This window comes from Aegilops tauschii, chromosome 2 (assembly GCF_002575655.3).
Source record: "Aegilops tauschii subsp. strangulata cultivar AL8/78 chromosome 2, Aet v6.0, whole genome shotgun sequence".
Classification (NCBI taxonomy): domain Eukaryota; kingdom Viridiplantae; phylum Streptophyta; class Magnoliopsida; order Poales; family Poaceae; genus Aegilops; species Aegilops tauschii.
In genome coordinates this window covers 569,587,374-569,606,743 of record NC_053036.3, presented here as the reverse complement: position 1 = coordinate 569,606,743, position 19,370 = coordinate 569,587,374, and the positions used below count along the sequence as shown (strand labels likewise).

Below are 19,370 nucleotides of genomic sequence, written 5' to 3'. Positions count from 1 at the left end.
GACCAAATAATTGGCGCCCATCCAAATAGACGCTAGTACTCTAGTAGATTCCAAATCTGAGGTAGTGTGGGCTTGGGCTACGACCCAAATAGACCCAAAATTGCTAGCCGCCCCAGCCGATTGGCCCGAAGGCCCACAAAAAACCCTAGCGTAGTCATATATATATATATATATATATATATATATATATATATATATATATATATATATATATATATATATATATATATATATATATATATATATCGATCACTCCCGCACCCCTTCCGACCTAGCCGCCGCCGCCTCCTCGCCCCCAAATCTAGTGCTGCATCACGCGTCCACAGCCCCCCCCCCCTCGTGAGCCCACGAGAACCACATTCTTACCCCTACCTCTGCTCCACATGTTTCCTAGATCGCCTATTCGTGCCATCCATTAGCGAAGATCTACAGTCTTGCTTCACGCTGCTTCTCTGAGTACCGAATTGTGGCTTGTTGTCGGAGTGCCTTTTCTGACTTACACATCTTGGGTAGAGATACCCGAAGCAACCACCCGTACCTTGGCGACATAAGTCTTGACACTCTAGCATCCAAGATAATCTCTGGCGACTTAATTTGGTGGCGCGGAAGAGGGATAGAGAAAAGGTAACTTCTCATACAAAGAAAGATGCAGATATTTGCGAGGTATATTGTGTTTATATTTGCTAACTAGATAATTTAGAGTTTTTTCTAGATGTCTAATTAGTAAACTTAACCTGCCTACAGGCTATATATATGGAGCAATTGGGATGATCTTTAGTATGACGATGATTGCTCTACAAGATCTGGTAATTTTATTCCTTTCCACTTTAGCTTGCTTGTTCTTGTTAACACTTGCCTAATCTAGTATCTCATCCAATTGATTAAATAATTATCTTGAAATGTAATCAAATTAATTATGTTTTTTGAAACTTAATCAAATTAATTATGTTTTATTCATTTGTATGGGTAACTGACTTCCATTACGACAAAACTATGTTTCACCCAATATTTTAATTTGTGGTCATGTGTATACTTATGTTATTTGCATACAAGTGTATGTTGCCTAGGTATTGATTTTGTTGTGTTGTCAATTACTTACGTAGTTATCAGTCCAGGTATTTAACATTGGAAGAGAAATAAAAACTTCATCAAGGTTATACATAAATATTTTGAACTTAGCATTGTTGTAAAACACTAAATGTCTTGATTCCTATATTAACTTATAGCTTCACCCTTGAATATGGTGAATTAAGAATTTACACTAATATAGGTCACGCTAGGTTGTTTATAATTTCATTAACTAATAGCATGATCTTGGATGTAGGAGTGTCATGATCTTCGGCCAAAATTTCAGAACCGATTCTTATTTTTTACCACAAGTTATTTTAGTTCTAATATATAGGGGTGCACATCATCATTTTACTAAAATGTGTGCTTGTGCAATATTTCTGTGGTTAGACTGTCTCAACGGATGCTTGTGCAATATTTCTACGGTTAGATTGTCTCATTGGGCTATAGTATGCTTATTATGGATTCCGGGGAAGCTGGTTCAAAGAAGGAAAGAAATGAGGAATATTCCATAAACCGTCTCCCGAGAGAGCTCATTGAGCGGATATTTTTTCGGCTTCCGGTGAGCACTTTATTGGTGTGTATTGGTGTTTGTACGCGCTGGAAAAACTTGATCCGGGATCCCAATTTTGTCACATCACACCTGAAGCATGCATCCCATTATTCCCTCATATTCTTCCAACAAGATTATGTTGCAGGAAAACATTACCCGAGTGATGCTATTCTAATTGATAAAGCTTGGTCACAATCAACATATGCAGTGCTAACCATTGACCCTGATGATTTACTCTGTGGTTCCTGTAATGGGATTATTTGCTTATACACAAAGACATTGACAATCAAGATAGCTAACCTTGCAACTGGCGAATGTCTGCATCTTGAGAAACCTATAAAGAATTTGAGTGGCGACCAATTCTTGTTCTACAGTTTTGGGTTTCACCCTTTGACAAGAGAATACAAAATTACACACTTGGGTGACTATGTTGAGGGCCGCCCCAAGAATGGAGACAAATTCACCATCATTCAAGTTTATAGGCTTGGTGATGAGAAATGGAAAGACATCAGAACCCCAGAAGCCTTAAGCTTGAGTTGCGTCAAAAACTCTGGACTAATCAATGTTGGTGGAACAATGTATTGGTTAACTAATGATATGGCAACTAACTGGAAGCATGTTGTTATGTGCTTTGATCTCGGTGAAGAAGCTTTTGCACGGATAGAACTGCCAACATCAGTACTTGAAAATAGTGTTTATGGTGGTCCCCGTAGGTACTGGATCAGAGAGATAGATGGGAAAATATGTATAGCAACTGCTCAAACCTGGCACAAAGTTATTTATGGTAAGTTGCAGATCTGGACACTTGACAACAAGGTTGAGCAAAGTTGGAGCCAGAAGTACAATATTCATACAGCAGGTTACATCGCGGGTCCAAATTTGTCTTATGGGGATAAGTTATTGATGCAAAGAAATGATAGTAGGCTATTTTCTCATGATTTGCATGGGAATGAAGGGAATATCGAGCCTATGATATTAAACATGACGAGGTTGTCAGGCTTTAGCCCAGTTTTAGATTTTAGCCCTCGCAAGCCGGACAATATGCAATCCTACATATATGTGGAGTCACTTGTACGCTTAGATGTATACAAAAAAGGCGGCATTGTGCGTAAGCCAAAAAAGAGGGAAGTTTGGAAATTTAAGAAGTGGAAGCCTTGCGAGGACGAGCTCTCTCAGCTAGAAGAGATGTGGAGCCACATTCATCAAAAGGAGTATGATATAACTGTATGTTGTCTTAATTGAAATTTACCTTAATAAAAATTTATTATGTTGGGAAATCTAACAAAATTGTTGAGTTGCCATTTGATAGGTCTTTTCACAACGATCTGGCATACAACTCAAACATCATCTGGAAGGTATATCAAATGACGTGATTCGACAACAAATAGGCCTGCAAATTGATCAAATCGTTCCAGTCTTTCCAAATAAGATAATTCTTTACGTAAATAGAAGTTAACATACATTTTTCACATTTTAGTTTGAACAATACATAACCATCTTAAGAGCAAAGAAAATAGTTTAACTAGTTACTTAACATATCTCTTGGCACTTCAGTATCCAAGATCCTCCCAACGACTTAATTTGGTGGGGGAAAAGCGGGACAGAGAAAAGTTACTTGCTCGTATGAGGAAGTATGGAGATATTTGCAAGGTATATATATAGTGTGTTTACTTTTATTGGACAAATTAGTTATGATTGTTCCTATATGGAAAATTAGTAAAGTTAACTTTTCTATAGGCTATGAATAAGGAAATTGGGTGGATCGTTCGTATGACGGAGATTGCTACACAATATAAGGTAATTTTTACATTTGATCAAACTTTTATTATTATTCATTTCCAATTTAGCTTCCTTGTGCTTGTTACCACTTTCCTAATCTAGTCTATTAGTCATTTAAGCAAATAATATTATCTTGAAATGTACACAAAATAATTATTTCTAATTCATTTATACAGATAAATTACTTCTGTTGAAGTAAAACTATGTTTCACCAAAAAATGCACCCATGTGTGTACTTATTTTATTTATGCTACATGTGCAAGTTGCCTAGATATTGAGTTTGTTGTGTTGTTATTGAGGTTGTTAATAGTCAAGTTATTTAACATCGTACGAGAAATAGCTACTTAATATTGTAAATACTTTAAATATAGCATTGTTGCAAAACACTACATGTCATGATTCTTATATTAATTTATAGCTTCACACTTTCATAGGGTGAATTAAGAACTTACACTAATATAGGTATTGCTACTTAGTTTAGCATTTCATCACTAAATAATAACATGTTCTTTCTTCACTTCTTGCTTATACATTGTTGGTTTGCTTTGTGAAAGATGAACGGTTCAGTATAGCTGCACTAGTTGAGCATGGAACTACAAGTAGGTTGGGTTGCTTTCATGCAATTTTCTCAATATTATACACATATAAACATGAGATAAAGCAACATAAATAGTATTACGTAACAAAGAATATTAAAAGAAGGAAACCTGAATCGATTGTAAACGTCAGTGATACCATTCATCTGAAAATTTACATTTGCTCTTCTTTTGTTAGTTTGACATGTTGAATTCATCCTAGTTGTGTGCCTTCTTTTTCTCAGAAAAAGGAAATTGTTTGGATTTATTCATTACTTTTATTCCTAATGGGAAAAGGTTTTGATCTTTACTCATGTTTTAGGTGGGTCCTTCGAGTTCAAATGATGCTATTTCATACCAGAATCACAGTGACGACAAGGATACAGTTGAGTCTTGAGAGCATATCATGACCGTCTTTTTAGCTTGATGAGATAGTTGTTCAGATTGAAACTCTTGCTACTTTACCCTAATTTATCTCTTTCACATGTAAAACAAACATATCCGCATTACCTTCTATGTGTTATGTCTCTTTCTTTACAATTTATGATATTTATCACACATGTTTAGTGTGTGTGAACCGATTACCATATTGGTTGATTAAAGACATTAAAAATTTGCATGGTGATGAAGTTGTGCCGACCTTTCATCCGAACTAACTCTAGCCACTATGAACATGGATAGAAATTCTGCAAAAGTTGCAAACCCTTGTGTATTTTATCCATGGTTGGAAGTAAACATTTTCTTCAAAAAGGTAAACATTCCTTAGTGCATGGATAGAGAAAAAGTAGAATCAACCTGGTTAAAAGCGTATGAAGTTTGGACTAACTATTGTAGTATGTAGGCTCGGACAAATGCACGAACAAGGCGAATTTCTACACGAAATCACAATGGTGGTAACAATACCAAGACTTGAGAGTTTAGCGTGACATTCTTATTAGCTCGCTCATGTTGTTGTTCAACCAAATCTTTATATTAATTCTTTAGGAATGTTTAGCTCATTTTTCATAACAGGTGATTTGATAATCTCCATCTACACTCTGTAATGGAACAGTTTACCACATTTGTTTTATATCAAACAACAATGTTTTCCAAACCATATAAATCTCCCTGCGAAACAAACAACAATTCCTCTTCTTTTAGAGGAGTAATCCCAATATACATACGTACGTCTCTCCTACCTTTGTCTCCCCTCCAAGAAAAGGGGCTAGGGTTTCTGCCTCCCGTTGGCGGCGGCGCCGATCTCCACGTCTCATGTGGCCTTAGGGTCATGGGTGCGCGGTGGATCCCGGCCTTTGCCGGCAGGAGGGCTCTGCTTTTAGGTGATTCTTCAAGTTTTGTTAGGGTTTGTGTTTTATTCAAAAAGACTAGGCGGCGGCGGCTTCTTGAAGATGGAATAATGTTCTCCCCGCCTAGCCCCTGTCCCAATGGTGTGTCTGGCATCGTCGGAGGGCATGTGGAGGTGTGTCTCCGCCGGATCTCGCGGGATTTGGTCGGTGGTTGTCTTTGGTGGATCCGCTTGGATCCGGTCTTTGTTCGTCTTTGTTCATCTGTCTTCAGGTTGGATCCTTCCGATCTAAACTTCTCTTCATCGGCGGCGGTTACTGTTCTGGGGCGTTGGTCCTATGGGACCTTAGCACGACGACTTCCGGACTGTCTACTACAACAAGTTGTGCCCGGCTCCAGCAAGGGAGGGGCGATGACGGCGGCGCGCCTTCGACTCGCTTCAGTGCGTGTAGTCGTCGTTAGGTGGTCTATAAATCTGGATGTAATTATTATTATTTTTGGTATTCATTGTACTGCCATGATTGAAGATAAATAGATTGACAGTTTCCCGCCCAAAAAAATCCGAATATGCTAAAACGGAAACTCCAATCTTAATTTGAAAGATTAGCCCATTAATCATGCCACCATTGGGCCATATTTTCTTCCACCATATTTTCTTCGTTCCTTCCTTGCTACCGAAGATAAACCGCGGCCATGGTGAGACAACGCAAGCAAGAGCATCACGCTTATGATGGAGTTAGTGTGGTGACCACTCCTGTTATAACCCCCTCTACCTCCTCTTCTGCTCACGGAATCTGCATGTCGCTCGCATGCTCTATTAGGGCTAATATTTTTGTCTCTTGTGAATGAGGTGGGAAGATGATATGCTACCCTTCGTGTTTGAATTCATGAGTGTTCCTGTGATGTGGGAAATGTACACTACAAAGAACCCTAGGACCAGTGGTATCCATCATTTTTTCTAGCTCGGTACTAACGAATATTCCGACTGATATGTGAACTTCTTTTGTTACATCCTCCTTTCTCCCACCACCGCAACGAGATTGGCAGCGCATCTCATGCGTAATCCAGGACGATGTGCAGCTCCCCACCCCACACCACGGCCCAACTATGGCGTGGACCAATAGTCTAGTCTACACAGCCACCACGCGCGCGCGTTGACGGAGCCCTTGCTCTGCCCTCCGTTCGGCGGCCACGCCCAGCACATTGCGTCCGAGCTGGATGGCTACACAGCGGTGCGGCGACGCGGACGCGCGGCCGTCAACATCGAGACGCGACGACTGGCGCCGACCCAACCTTGGCAACCTACCCGCCGCGTCTGCTGCTCCGTCGGCAACGACCACGGCCACTCACGGTGCGCGCGGCTCCGGCCATCAGCCCAGTTTCTTGGGCGCGGCGAGGAGGTGCACGTCCCGGCTGATACGCGACCGGTCACTCGAGCATGCAGCTACCCGCGACTAATTTTACAGTGTGTGGGTGGCTAGTTTATTATTCTGGCTAGTGGACCACGAGTAAATATATCGCACGCTTGGACGACCCAGTCGATCAATTATCTACGGGTAAAATCAGTTAACGCGGTAGTTGGACTGCTCAAGTGTGTCATGTGTACTGTGTACAATAGAATATGTAGTTATTTTCGCCGATGGTAAGAGAGCAATTGTGTAATTTTTGTACAAGCTTCGTAAAATCTTAAGCACAAATACGAACAAAAGAGGGCTGAGGAATAAAAAGAACTTTGTGTTCATTTGCGCAGGCTGCCTTTACAAAATAGTGTTTTTGTATGAGAAATGGTGGTTAAATTTGTTTTACAAGACAGTGATCAGGGTAAAATACAGACCATTTGATAACGTGCAACAACTCTTCCATTTACTCGCGCTGGAAAAGGTCCTTGTTCATTTACTTGCCCTCCAAAAGTCTTGTCTAGGCCAGTACTTGTCCGCACCTATCATACCATTGCCTGCCTCTGTGGTTGTGTATAGCTGGTCCATCTACAAATACCTCTGACACACATGGCGTCCAACCGAAAGCCCTAGAGTGTGCTTAGTGAAACTATGTGCCTCAATATTGGTGCCATGTCTTTGAAGATGAAGGAGCATCTCTTAAATTGTCTTGATGTTACTATAATCTCCTAGAGCGTGCTTAGCAAGACTAGTTAACTCTACTAAAAAAGTAGCAATGTGATTAAAAAAACTGAGGCTACGCCAAAATTTAAAGAACAGCCCGCAAAATATTCTCAAGAATGTGCGAGTGGGGAATTGAACACACGACCTAAACTGAGTGAACCACGTCGCTAGCCACTATGTTCAACTACTAGCTTGTCTAAAAATGCTAGCTCAGTTAATATAAACTACACGCGGCAAAAGAAAATGAAGTTTTTTGAAATTTCAAACGTGGTTTACCTTTCACAAAAGTAAATATATTTAGAAAGCCGAACATTTTCAAAATTTTCTAATGAACCTTTAAAGACTCGAACATTTTTTCTTAGAATTTGAAACATTTATTGTAAAAGAAGGAACAAAATTGAAAGCGAGAACATTTTTCAAAATTACGAACAACTTTTTCAAAATGCGAACATTTTCTAAAAACAGGAACAAAATTGAGAAAATGCTGACATTTTCTGAAATTAATAATAATTTTTTGAAATCACGTAGATTTTATGTAATTCTCGCAAACATTTTTTCAATTTGTGAACAAATTACAAAAACGCGGAAATTTTGAATTTGTGAATAAATTTTGTCAACCGGAACATTTTTCTAAAAATGCGAACACTTTATGAAATTTTCGATAACATTTTCTGAATTTACGAACAAATTTTGGAAACGCAGACATTTTCTGAATTTGTGAACAATGTTTGAAAACAGGAACATTTTCTGAATTTTGAACAAAATTAAGAAATTCAAACATTTTCAGAAAATTTAAACTGTTATGGATTTATGCACATTTTTGGAAATGAAGTGAACAAATTTTAAAATACTAAAATATTTGTGGAATTTCTGCACAAAATTTGAGAAGACAAACAAAATCTGAAAAAATGAACAAATTTTAAGAAATACAAACAGTTTAAATTGCGGAAATTTGTTAAGAAAATAAATTAACTTGAAATGGAAATAGAAAAGAAAAAGGAAACAAAAAAAAAGGAAAAGAAGACAGAACAAATAAAAAAGCAGAACAAATAAAATTGAAAATGGAAATAAAAAGGAGAAATAGAGAAAACGGTTCAGGAACCTTCTGGAGGGTTCCCAAAATCGTTAAAACTGGCTGGGAAACCTCTAGAAGGTTCCCAAAACCGGTACCTGAAAGCTGATGGACCGGCCACGTTGGTGGAGACTTCAACCCACAAACGGTAATGGTTGCGCGAGTCCACGGAGGGCTCCACCCATGAAGGGTCCGCGAAGAAGCAACCTTATCTATCCCACCATGGCCGTCGCCCACGAAGGACTTGCCTCACTAGGGTATATCTTCACGAAGTAGGCGATCTCCTTGCCCTTACAAACTCCTTGGTTCAATTCCACAATCTTGATGGAGGCTGCCAAGTGACACCTAACCAATCTAGGAGACACCACTCTCCAAAAGGTAATGGATGGTGTGTTGATGATGAACTCCTTGCTCTTCTGCTTTAAATGATACTCTCCCCAACACACAACTCTCTCTCACAGATTTGGATATGGTGGAAAGATGATCTGAGTGGAAAGCAAGTTGGGGAAGGCTAGAGATCAAGATTCTTGTGGTTGGATTGGAATGTCTTAGTCTCAACACATGAGTAGGTGGTTCACTCTCAAAAAATGAGTAGTGGAAGTGTAGGCACGTTCTGATGGCTCTCTCTCCGAATGGAGAATGGGTGGAGGGGTATATATAGCCTCCACACAAAATCTAACCATTACACACAATTTACAAAACTCGGTGGGACCGAATATTGAAACTCGGTGAGACCGACTTGGTTCAAAATGTGAATGTTAGGATTTTCGGTGGGACCGACATGGTCAACTCGGTGAGACCGATGTGCTAGGATTAGGGCAAAACTTGATCTCGGTTTGACTGATTACACAAACTCGGTGAGACCGATTTTGGTAATAAGAAAACAGAGAGTTGGTCTGGCAAACTCGGTGGGACCGATCGCTCATTTCGATTAGGCCGAAACGTTACGAAAAGGAAACAGAGAGTTTGCATTGCCAACTCGGTGGGATCGATCGCTCATCTCGGTTAGAACGAAACGTTACGAAGGGAAACAGAGAGTTTGCAATCCCATCTCGGTGAGACCAAGATCCCTATCGGTGAGACTGAACTGATTAGAGTTTCTGGCTATGGCTATGTCAAGTGAACTCGGTGGCGCTGGATAGATCAAATCGGTGGGGTTGAGTTTGACTTTAGGTTTAGGACATATGTGGAAATGAGAAAGTGGTTGAGGGCTTTGGAGCATATCATTAAGCATTTTGAGCAAGCAAGCCATTAAGAAACACCTCATCCCCTTTTAATAGTATTGGATTTTCCTATATATGGACTCAATGTGATCTTGGATCACTAAAATGAAAATGTAGAGTCTTGAGCTTTTGCCAATATGTGTCCTTAGCATTTTAAGGTGTCCACATCTCTAGTACATGCCATGCCAATCATTGAACTTTCTGAAACATTAATCTTGAATGGATATTAGTTCAATGAGCTATATGTTGTTATGAATTACCAAAACCACCCAGGGATTAGTTGCACTTTTAGTAGGTGAATAGAGTAGATGATGCATGATTCTTTCTACTTTTATGCACTCTCCCATCTTATCTCTAATACAAAGAAGTTGTAGCATGTCTCCGTAGAACGCAGAGGTGCTTGTTCCACAAACCACATTACCAGTTCCTTTTGAAAAGTATGCATATAGTAGTGTAGGTCCTCGCGAGTCTTGCGAGTACGGCTGTGTACTCACCTTGCTTAATTTACACTTTTCCTTGGATTGCCGCCAATCTAGCTGACAATGATTCAGGAAGGAGGTTTGATGATGGAGACGTTAGCTGGTTATCCCACAAACAACAGTCTTGGCAGGGATAATGGCGCCTTTGCTTTCATTTGAGCCTGCTTAAAGCATTTGCACTCTTTACCTGTCTAAGGTGTAATTCACTTCTGTTGTATAAGTTCTATCTTGGTCAAAAGACAGTTGTTGTATTCACTCATTGTATGAGTTGTATATGTATATGTTGTTGTTGCATACTATTTCGTTTTCTATGTTGTGATACCGACTATTGTTCCACAAGGCGGATACATCTCGACGTGTTTATTGTGTGAAGCTTTAGCGCCTTAGTATCGTCATTATGTGGAGGCTAGCGGAATTGGTAGATCTGCATAGTGATGATCCCAGAGTGTTACATGTTGGTCTCCGTCCCCTGAAGAGCTACTGGACTAGCAAACACTCTACCCTTTTCCCGCCTCTTTTGAGAATGTGGGACATGATATCATGGCCTCATACGGCTTTTGGCAAGTTCTCGGTCAAAACTTTATACTTGAGGTTTATTATGGCTCATCGAAGCGCGTGAGATGCTTTTGCAACTGGCAACCAACCGCACACTTTAATGCGTCAAGCTGTACACAGTGGCGCACTCCATCGACGGTGGCACGGAACTAATTGAGCGGTACCATCGATCAACTTCCTTTGTCGGTTTAGCAGGTCAGATTTACCTTGGATGCATGATCCCATCTTTTTGAGTGAAGTCTAAGTATATATGCAATTTTCAGTGCCCACCCTTAGTTGTGAGTTTCACCTTAGTACTTGTTCATGCTAAAAATAATCCATGGCAATTTTATCAGTACTGGTTTAGTAGCATGTGGCATTTCTGTATGTTTTATTAGCGTAACGTTTTGTCAATGTGGATTTTTGTGGTCTTACGCATACTTGATAAATTCATGACTATTAGCACAACAATGTTTTGTCCCCTGGCATTTTTCTATATTTTTTGCCATGAGGAAAACACACCATGACAAATGCTCACGGTAAATTCTAAAATTTGTTACTTATGTCACATGGCAATTAAAAAAACTCTTTTTCCAAAACATGGAAATTTTGAAAAAAAATCCATTTTATGCTCACATGGCAACTCTTATATATATACCTCCGGACTGAAGGAATCTCCGGCAGCATCCTGCTACTTTGTACCATCTGCTGGAGCTTTGTGGGTGCTGGTTTGGGGAAATATTTCCATCCAACTGATTGGCGTGCATGTGGCCTAATTTTTCTAGAGAGAAGGCCTTGAGCCTGACTTTTAGGACGCCAATACCTGGCGATCGTCTGCTAGGGACGCCAATATATATTCAATCCTAGCCACAACAAATAAATTGAACATTGCATCGTATTTTATCTTGCTATTTTTTGTCAATCCTAACCATGTCAGTTTAGCACGTTTTTTGCCAATAATAAATCTTTTCCTCAAATCAACAATGCAAACAACAGTTTCAATGCATTTTAAGTCATACATATTGCCTTCACACACACACACACACACACACACACACACACACACACACACACAATATCCGTGATTCAAGTAGTATTTTATCCACATTTTGCCATGATCCTTTTTTTGCCACAACTTAAATTCAGCGATGATAAAAGCATGGCCATTGTGTGTAGTTTTCCTTTCCTTTTTATTTTCCCCATGATTTGTGTGTATTTTTTTGCGATGATGTATATATATACACTTGCCATGGGGATATAGGTAAGTTCATAAAAAATAAATTCTCTAATGTTTTATGGCACCTTCTATGTATAGTGCATGGCAGCTTTATATAAGATCATGGCACAATTTATTACCTAGATCATGATAATTTTATTTTAAATGGCATGGCAATTTCATTATTTAGCCCATGGATTTTTTTTTCAATTACACCATGGTAGTTCTTGTTGGAGAACGTAGCAGAAATTCAAAATTTTCTACGCATCACCAAGATCAATCTATGGAGTAATCTAGCAACGAGGGGAAGGGGAGTGCATCTACATACCATTGTAGATCGCGATGCGGAAGCGTTGCAAGAACGCGGATGAGGGAGTCGTACTCGTAGCGATTCAGATCGCGGTTGATTCCGATCTGAGCACCGAAGAACGGTGCCTCCGCGTTCAACACACGTGCAGCCCGGTGACGTCTCCCACGCCTTGATCCAGCAAGGAGAGAGGGAGAGGTTGGGGAAGACTCCATCCAGCAGTAGCACGACGGCGTGATGGTGATGGAGGAGCGTGGCAATCCCGCAGGGCTTCGCCAAGCACCGCGGGAGAGGAGGAGGAGGGAGAGGGGTAGGGCTGCGCCAAAAGAGAGACGTTCTCATGTCTTGGGCAGCCCCAAACCTCAACTATATATAGGGGGGAAGGGGGTGCGCCCCCTCTAGGGTTTCCCACCCCAAGGGGTGGCGGCCAGCCCTAGATCCCATCTAGGGGGGCAGCCAAGGGGAGGAGAGGGGGGGCGCCACTAGGGGTGGGCCTTAAGGCCCATCTGGACCTAGGGTTTGCCCCCTCCCACTCTCCCATGCGCCTTGGGCCTTGGTGGGAGGGCGCACCAGCCCACCTGGGGCTGGTCCCCTCCCACACTTGGCCCACGCAGCCTTCTGGGGCTGGTGGCCCCACTTGATGGACCCCCGGGTCCCTCCCGGTGGTCCCGGTACATTACCGATATCACCCGAAACTTTTCCGGTGACCAAAACAGGACTTCCCATATATAAATCTTTACCTCCGGACCATTTCGGAACTCCTCGTGACGTCCGGGATCTCATCCGGGACTTCGAACAACATTCGGTAACCACGTACATACTTTCCCTATAACCCTAGCGTCATCGAACCTTAAGTGTGTAGACCCTACGAGTTCGGGAACCATGCAGACATGACCGAGACGTTCTCCGGTCAATAACCAACAGCGGGATCTGGATACCCATGTTGGCTCCCACATGTTCCACGATGATCTCATCGGATGAACCACGATGTCGGGGATTCAATCAATCCCGTATGCAATTCCCTTTGTCTATCGATATGTTACTTGCCCGAGATTCGATCGTCGGTATCCCTATACCTTGTTCAATCTCGTTACCGGCAAGTCTCTTTACTCGTTCCGTAACTCACATCATCCCGTGATCAAATCCTTGGTCACATTGTGCACATTATGATGATGTCCTACCGAGTGGGCCCAGAGATACCTCTCCGTTTACACGGAGTGACAAATCCCAGTCTCGATTCGTGCCAACCCAACAGACACTTTCGGAGATACCTGTAGTGCACCTTTATAGCCACCCAGTTACGTTGTGACGTTTGGTACACCCAAAGCATTCCTACGGTATCCGGGAGTTGCACAATCTCATGGTCTAAGGAAATGATACTTGACATTAGAAAAGCTCTGAGCAAACGAACTACACGATCTTGTGCTAGGCTTAGGATTGGGTCTTGTCCATCACATCATTCTCCCAATGATGTGATCCCGTTATCAACGACATCCAATGTCCATGGTCAGGAAACCGTAACCATCTATTGATCAACGAGCTAGTCAACTAGAGGCTTACTAGGGACATGGTGTTGTCTATGTATCCACACATGTATCTGAGTTTCCTATCAATACAATTCTAGCATGGATAATAAACGATTATCGTGAACAAGGAAATATAATAATAACCAATTTATTATTGCCTCTAGGGCATATTTCCAACAGTTCTATTGAAGGTACCATGGTAATTTAATTATTTTGACCATGATAACTTTTTGTATGTAGCATGGCAATTTCATTATTTAGAACATGGCAATTTATTCAGTTAGACCATGGCAATTTTGTTTTTTACATCATGCTGATTTTATTAATTAGACAATGATATTTTTTCAATTACACAATGGCAATTTGATTAATTAGATCATGGAATTTTTTAATTAGACTTTTTTTTGGCAATTTTCGTGCCTTTTACAACTTTTTTCGCCTTTAGACCATGGCCAATTTATTGGACTTATCTAGATAAAAAAATTGCATTATTTGATGTATAAGACATGGCAAATATTTGATATGTTTGTAAGTGTCACATAGCAAATTAGGTGCTTTTTACTATTTTCGAAGAGAAGTTCCTTTTGTAAAAAATTGCCAAATTTTCTCCTTTGTCACATGGAAAATTCATATCATGTTATGTTTTCCAAAGATGGCAAGTTAATTTTTAGAAATGTTCAGAAGGCAATTTTATGAATTTTTTAAACTTGTCACATGGGAAATTTTATGCATTTTCATAATATCCTCATGGCCAAACATATCAATTTTAGATAGCAAAACTTCGCTTACATTGGTGTATAAGGCATGTCAATAAGAGCCACATAACAAAATTTGTTTTTGTTAAGTTTAAATCTACTTAACAATTTTCTTTTTATTTCTTTTGTATCATATCGCTTTTTTGTAAGTGCCTTTTTTGGGATTGAAACTTGTCTCGTGGCAATTCTAGATGTGACAATTGACATGGAAAATTCACAATTTATAATATGGAAATTTTATTAGTTATACCATGGTAGTTTTATTGTACATAGCATGGAAAATTCATAATTTTGGCATATGGCATTACACACACATTCGCTTCTAGGATCAGGTTTGTATTACGCACGTGGCAAATTTAATTTCATAGCTATAGCAAATTACTTTGCTGGACCATGGCTAGTTTTACATCCATGATAAATTTAATTCCAAAAAATGGCAAATTCCATGGTTGTACCATGCCAATTTTTTGATAGCCATGCTTGGCAAATGTACATTAAATCATGCCAAGTCTAGGTTTTTCCCAAGAATATATATTTTTTGCCAAAGAATATTTGTATGTAGACATTCATGGCAAATCTATGAATTTGCCAAATAATTCTTTGTCACAAGAATTTGTAATATTGTCGAAGAATATATAAATTTGCAAGATCTATGAATTTTTAAACTTGTCACATGGCAAAATCTATGAATTTTTAAACTTATCACTTGGGGAAAAAAATAAACTGTGTCTACATGGAATTTCTTTTAAACTTGTCTACATGAAAAATATATGAATTTATATATTCACGGCAAATGTATGAATTTGCCAGAGAATTATAGTCACATGAATTAAAACATGCAAATTTGTATATGTCTTTATTGAAATTGATACAATATTTTAATGCTCTATAACATGGCAAAGTTGTTTTGTATAAGATGGTAAATTTTTAATACTGTTTTATTTTTACCTATATCATGAAAAAATTAACGCTTTTTTATTTTTGTATACAAAGGTAATGGTGATTGAGCTTGGAGACGTCGAAAACCTATCCGACAAAAATATTGTCTATTGTATTTCTTACAACAAACCAAAAAGTTCGTTTGGAGGCTACGGGCTAGTTTGGTTCACGTTCTGGGAGTGTCACGCCTGGCATGGAGCTAGCCTGGAACCTGTCTGTAAATTGTTTGGTTCGTATCCTGGATGGTTGAGTTCTTGCGTGGCCTGGACATCCAACCAACGTCATTAGCCTGCCAGGCAACGGCTAGGCGTCCGTGGCAGGAAGCCTGGGAGTTAGAAAATGCAGCATGGGATACTTAATTGCTAATTAAGAGAAGAGACCAAAGACCATGTGCACTGCAGAGGGGACCCCAACCCCATGCTGACACCAGCTGATAAGACATCACCCCAGGCAACCAACCAAACAAACTAGCTCCAAGCTGCCTCACCAGGCAAAAAAATACCACCTACTTAGGCTCACGCTAGGCACAAAGCCGTGGAGGTGAACCAAACTAGCTCTATATCTCGCTTATAGCAAGTCTTCCTTCGGTCTCACATGAAGGTATATAGTTGCGGCCCAACCCAGTCATGCTATAAGAAATAGACTATAGAGAAAAAGGGACACGCGAGAATGAAAATTGGGATCTCACGGTTGTAGCGTAGCACTGCTAGCCATTGGGCCACCATCCGTTTCATGTTGAATTACTAGGTCGCTACCATGTTAAATAAAGAGAAAGAGCTGGTTTACCACTAGTTTTCTAGGTATTTTTTCTTGTTTTTCATCGTTTTTTCTTCGGTTATGTTATCTGCTTTTACTAGTATTTTTATTTCACTTGTTTTTCTTTAGTCTTCTTTGTTTATTTTTGGTTTTTCACTAGATTTTTTCTTCATTTTTTTCTCGTTTTTCATTGGTTTATTTTTTTGGGTTTTCATTGTTTTTCTATACACATTTTTGGTATATACTAATACATTTTGCTAGTACATTTTTAATATTTTTCAAATACAAGATTAATATTTATTGAATACATGGTCAACATTTTTTGTATCTACATATAACTTTTTAAAATGTTTGACTAACATTTTTCAAATATCAGATTAACATCTTTTGAATACATGGTCAACATTTTTCCTATACACATTTTACATTTTTGTTTTCTAATCCTTGATTAACATTTTTTAGATACAAGATTTATATTTTATTTCAATACATGGTCAATATTTTTTATACACATTTAAGATTTTTTGATATTCTTGATTAACATTTTCCAAATACTAGTTTAACAGTTTTTGAATACAATGTCAACTTTGTTTTATATACACATTTAACATTTTTTTAAATGCTTGATTATTATTTTTCAGTTACAAGTTTAACATTATTTAATACACGGTCAACGTTTTTCTATACACATTTAACATTTTTCAAATGCTTGATTAACATTTTGCAAATACAAGTTTAATGATTTTTTTTAATACATTGTCAACATTTTTCTATACACATTGAATATTTTTTAAATGTTTGGTTTAAATTTTTTTTACATACATGATCAACTTTTCTCTATGTACATGGGAAACATTTTCTCTATGCACATTTAATATTTTTCAAATGTTTGGTTAACATTTTTTTTCTTGAAATGTTCTTTGTAAAATGTTTTTTGTAATATATTTATTTAAAATATTTGGAAGTATAAACGAAAGTAAAAAAATGAAAGGATAAAACAAAAACATAAATATAAAAAATGTAAAACATACGCTCGCGTCACTGCAAGGCATTCCAGCGAGTCGGAAGGTTGCCTCGCTAGAAGCAAGGTATAGCTGCACCCGCATTTCTAGTAGCGGTAGAATCGTTTGCTCGGCCTGCGCCTCCAGCTGATGATCGGCAGGTATTGGCGTCCCAAAGTCAGGCTCAAGGCCTTCTCTCTAGAAAAATTAGGCCACATGCACGCTGATCAGTTGGATGGAAATATTTCCCCAAACCAGCACACTGCACACACAAAGCTCCAGCAGATTTTTTTTTTTGAATCTCACACACTGCACACACAAAGCTCCAGCAGATGGTACAAAGTAACGGGATGCATCCCTCCAGAAAAATAACGGGATGCTGCCGGAGATTCCTTCAGTCCGGAGGTATTTTTATTGCCAATCGGACGCGTGAGGCAAAGCGTCCTAATATTTGTATAGTTGTCAGGGGTTTGTTAGGCTGCGCGTGTTAGGTGTGTTGTGTTTGCCAAAGCGCTAGTATATCTGCTCTATATAGGCACGCGTCCCTGCTATCCATACGTACGCTTCCCAACCATCTCCACATAGCGAGCCGCCGTTTGCCGAAGCACATCGCCGGTGATGGACTCTGCGCCTACGGTGGCGGTGCACGTCCTTGTGTTCCCTTGGCCACGGCAGGGACTCATCAACCCCATGCTCCACCTCGCCACGGCCCTCCTCGACGCCGGCGTCCACGTCACCTTCCTCCACACCGAGCACAACCTCTGCCGCATTGCGAGGGCGCCTCAGCCGCGCCTACGTTTGCTGTCTATCCCCGATGGCCTCCCCGACGACCACCCCCGCCACTACATGGAGCTGATGGAGTCCATGTGCACGACCGGCAGCGCCGCGTACCGTGCCCTGCTCTTGTCATTGCTTCCGCCCGCCGACGATGTGCCGCCGGTGACATGCGTTATCGCCGATGGCACCATGCCGTTCGCCACCGACATCGCCGAGGATCTCGGCATCCCGGCGCTTGCCTTCTGCACATTCAGCGCGTGCAGCTCCCTGGCGTTCATGTCCATGCCCAAGGTCTTCGAGCTCGGCGAGAACCCCTTCCCTGCGGACGACCCAGTGTGTGGCGTTTTGGGGATGGAGGGCATCCTCCGGCGACGAGATCTTCCTCGTGGTCCTGGACTCTGCTCCACTGAGCAAGCAGGCGGCGGAGATCCCATGATACTCAAGATTGGCGAGGGCGTCGCTCATAGCTGCAAGGCACGTGCGTTGATAATCAACACCTCCGCGTCCATGGAGCGGCCAGCGCTCGCCCACATCGCGTCGCACACACGCGACGTCTTCGCGGTAGGTCCACTCCACGCCAGCTCAAGGGCCGCCGCAAGCGCGAGCCTGTGGCGGGAGGACGACGGTTGCATGGCGTGGTTAGACGGCCACGGCGACCGGTCCGTCGTATACGTGAGCCTGGGGAGCATCGCCGTGATCTCGTACGAGCAGCTCACCGAGTTCCTCTCCGGCCTCGCAGCCACCGGGTACGCCTTCCTCTTGGTGCTCCGGCCGGGCATGGTCCAGATGGCTAGCTCAGCGCTACTTCGAGAAGCCGTCGCGGTAGCGCAAGCCGGCAAGGCCAAGATCGTGGAGTGGGCTCCTCAGCGGGACGTGCTGCGGCACAGAGCGGTGGGCTGCTTCCTGACACACGCCGGTTGGAACTCCACGCTGGAATGCGCCGTCGAGGGCGTGCCGATGGTGTGCTGGCCCTTCTTCCTCGACCAACAGATGAACAGCCGTCTCGTGGGCGCCGTGTGGAGGACGGGGCTGGACATGAAGGACGTGTGCGACAGGGCTGTCGTGGAGAAGATGGTGAGGGAGGCCATGGTGTCCGGCCAGATCAAGGCAGCGGCCCAAGCCATGGCGGAGCAGTTGAGGCTGGACATCGCCGACGGGGGCTCATCGTCATCCGAGTTAGGGCGGCTCGTCCGTTTCATCAGAGAGCTCAGCGTCAAGTCTGGTCCAGAGCCAAGAATTACTTAAATGAAAATTAGTATTGTTGCTTCCAAGGGGATGAAATGTGTCATAATTTCAAAATTGGGATAACAAGTGACCAAACTTGTACTTTGGGGGTAATCCATGTCAAAAGTGTCATCCTTGAGGGTAAAAAATGGAATAAAACTTTCAATCTTTGGTAAAAGAAA

At 41.1% G+C, this 19,370-nt stretch overlaps 2 protein-coding genes across 4 annotated transcripts; both read left to right on the top strand.

Annotated features, from left to right (window-relative positions):
- The first annotated feature begins 333 nt into the window (after positions 1–333).
- LOC141041782 (F-box protein At3g07870-like) lies at positions 334–4,600 on the top strand. 3 transcript variants are annotated; one of them, XM_073509019.1, is made up of 7 exons: positions 335–624; positions 745–806; positions 1,459–2,845; positions 2,931–2,976; positions 3,176–3,271; positions 3,359–3,418; positions 4,298–4,600. In XM_073509019.1, exons 3-5 carry the CDS (start codon positions 1,520–1,522, stop codon positions 3,199–3,201), a joined length of 1,398 nt encoding a protein of 465 aa, XP_073365120.1. In that variant the 5' UTR covers positions 335–624; positions 745–806; positions 1,459–1,519; the 3' UTR covers positions 3,202–3,271; positions 3,359–3,418; positions 4,298–4,600. The 3 variants fall into 3 exon arrangements, with proteins under 3 accessions (XP_073365118.1, XP_073365119.1, XP_073365120.1); XM_073509017.1 differs by lacking the exons at positions 3,176–3,271; positions 3,359–3,418; positions 4,298–4,600 and having other exon boundaries at positions 334–624; positions 2,931–3,118; XM_073509018.1 differs by lacking the exons at positions 3,176–3,271; positions 3,359–3,418; positions 4,298–4,600 and having other exon boundaries at positions 334–663; positions 2,931–3,118.
- A 12,880-nt stretch (positions 4,601–17,480) lies between these two features.
- On the top strand, positions 17,481–19,370 carry LOC109779733 (myricetin 3-O-rhamnoside 1,2-glucosyltransferase UGT709G2-like). The gene has a single exon (XM_040399748.3). It carries the CDS (start codon positions 17,806–17,808, stop codon positions 19,207–19,209), a length of 1,404 nt encoding a protein of 467 aa, XP_040255682.3. The 5' UTR covers positions 17,481–17,805; the 3' UTR covers positions 19,210–19,370.

What these genes read in the sequence shown, in the direction of transcription:
- LOC141041782 (XM_073509017.1), top strand. Translation starts at nt 1,520, where the DNA reads ATGCTTATTATGGATTCCGGGGAAGCTGGTTCAAAGAAGGAAAGAAAT. An exon ending in AAAAGGAGTATGATATAACT is followed by an intron (nt 2,846 to 2,930) that starts GTATGTTGTCTT and finishes GCCATTTGATAG; the next exon opens with GTCTTTTCACAACGATCTGG.
- LOC109779733 (XM_040399748.3), top strand. Translation starts at nt 17,806, where the DNA reads ATGGACTCTGCGCCTACGGTGGCGGTGCACGTCCTTGTGTTCCCTTGG.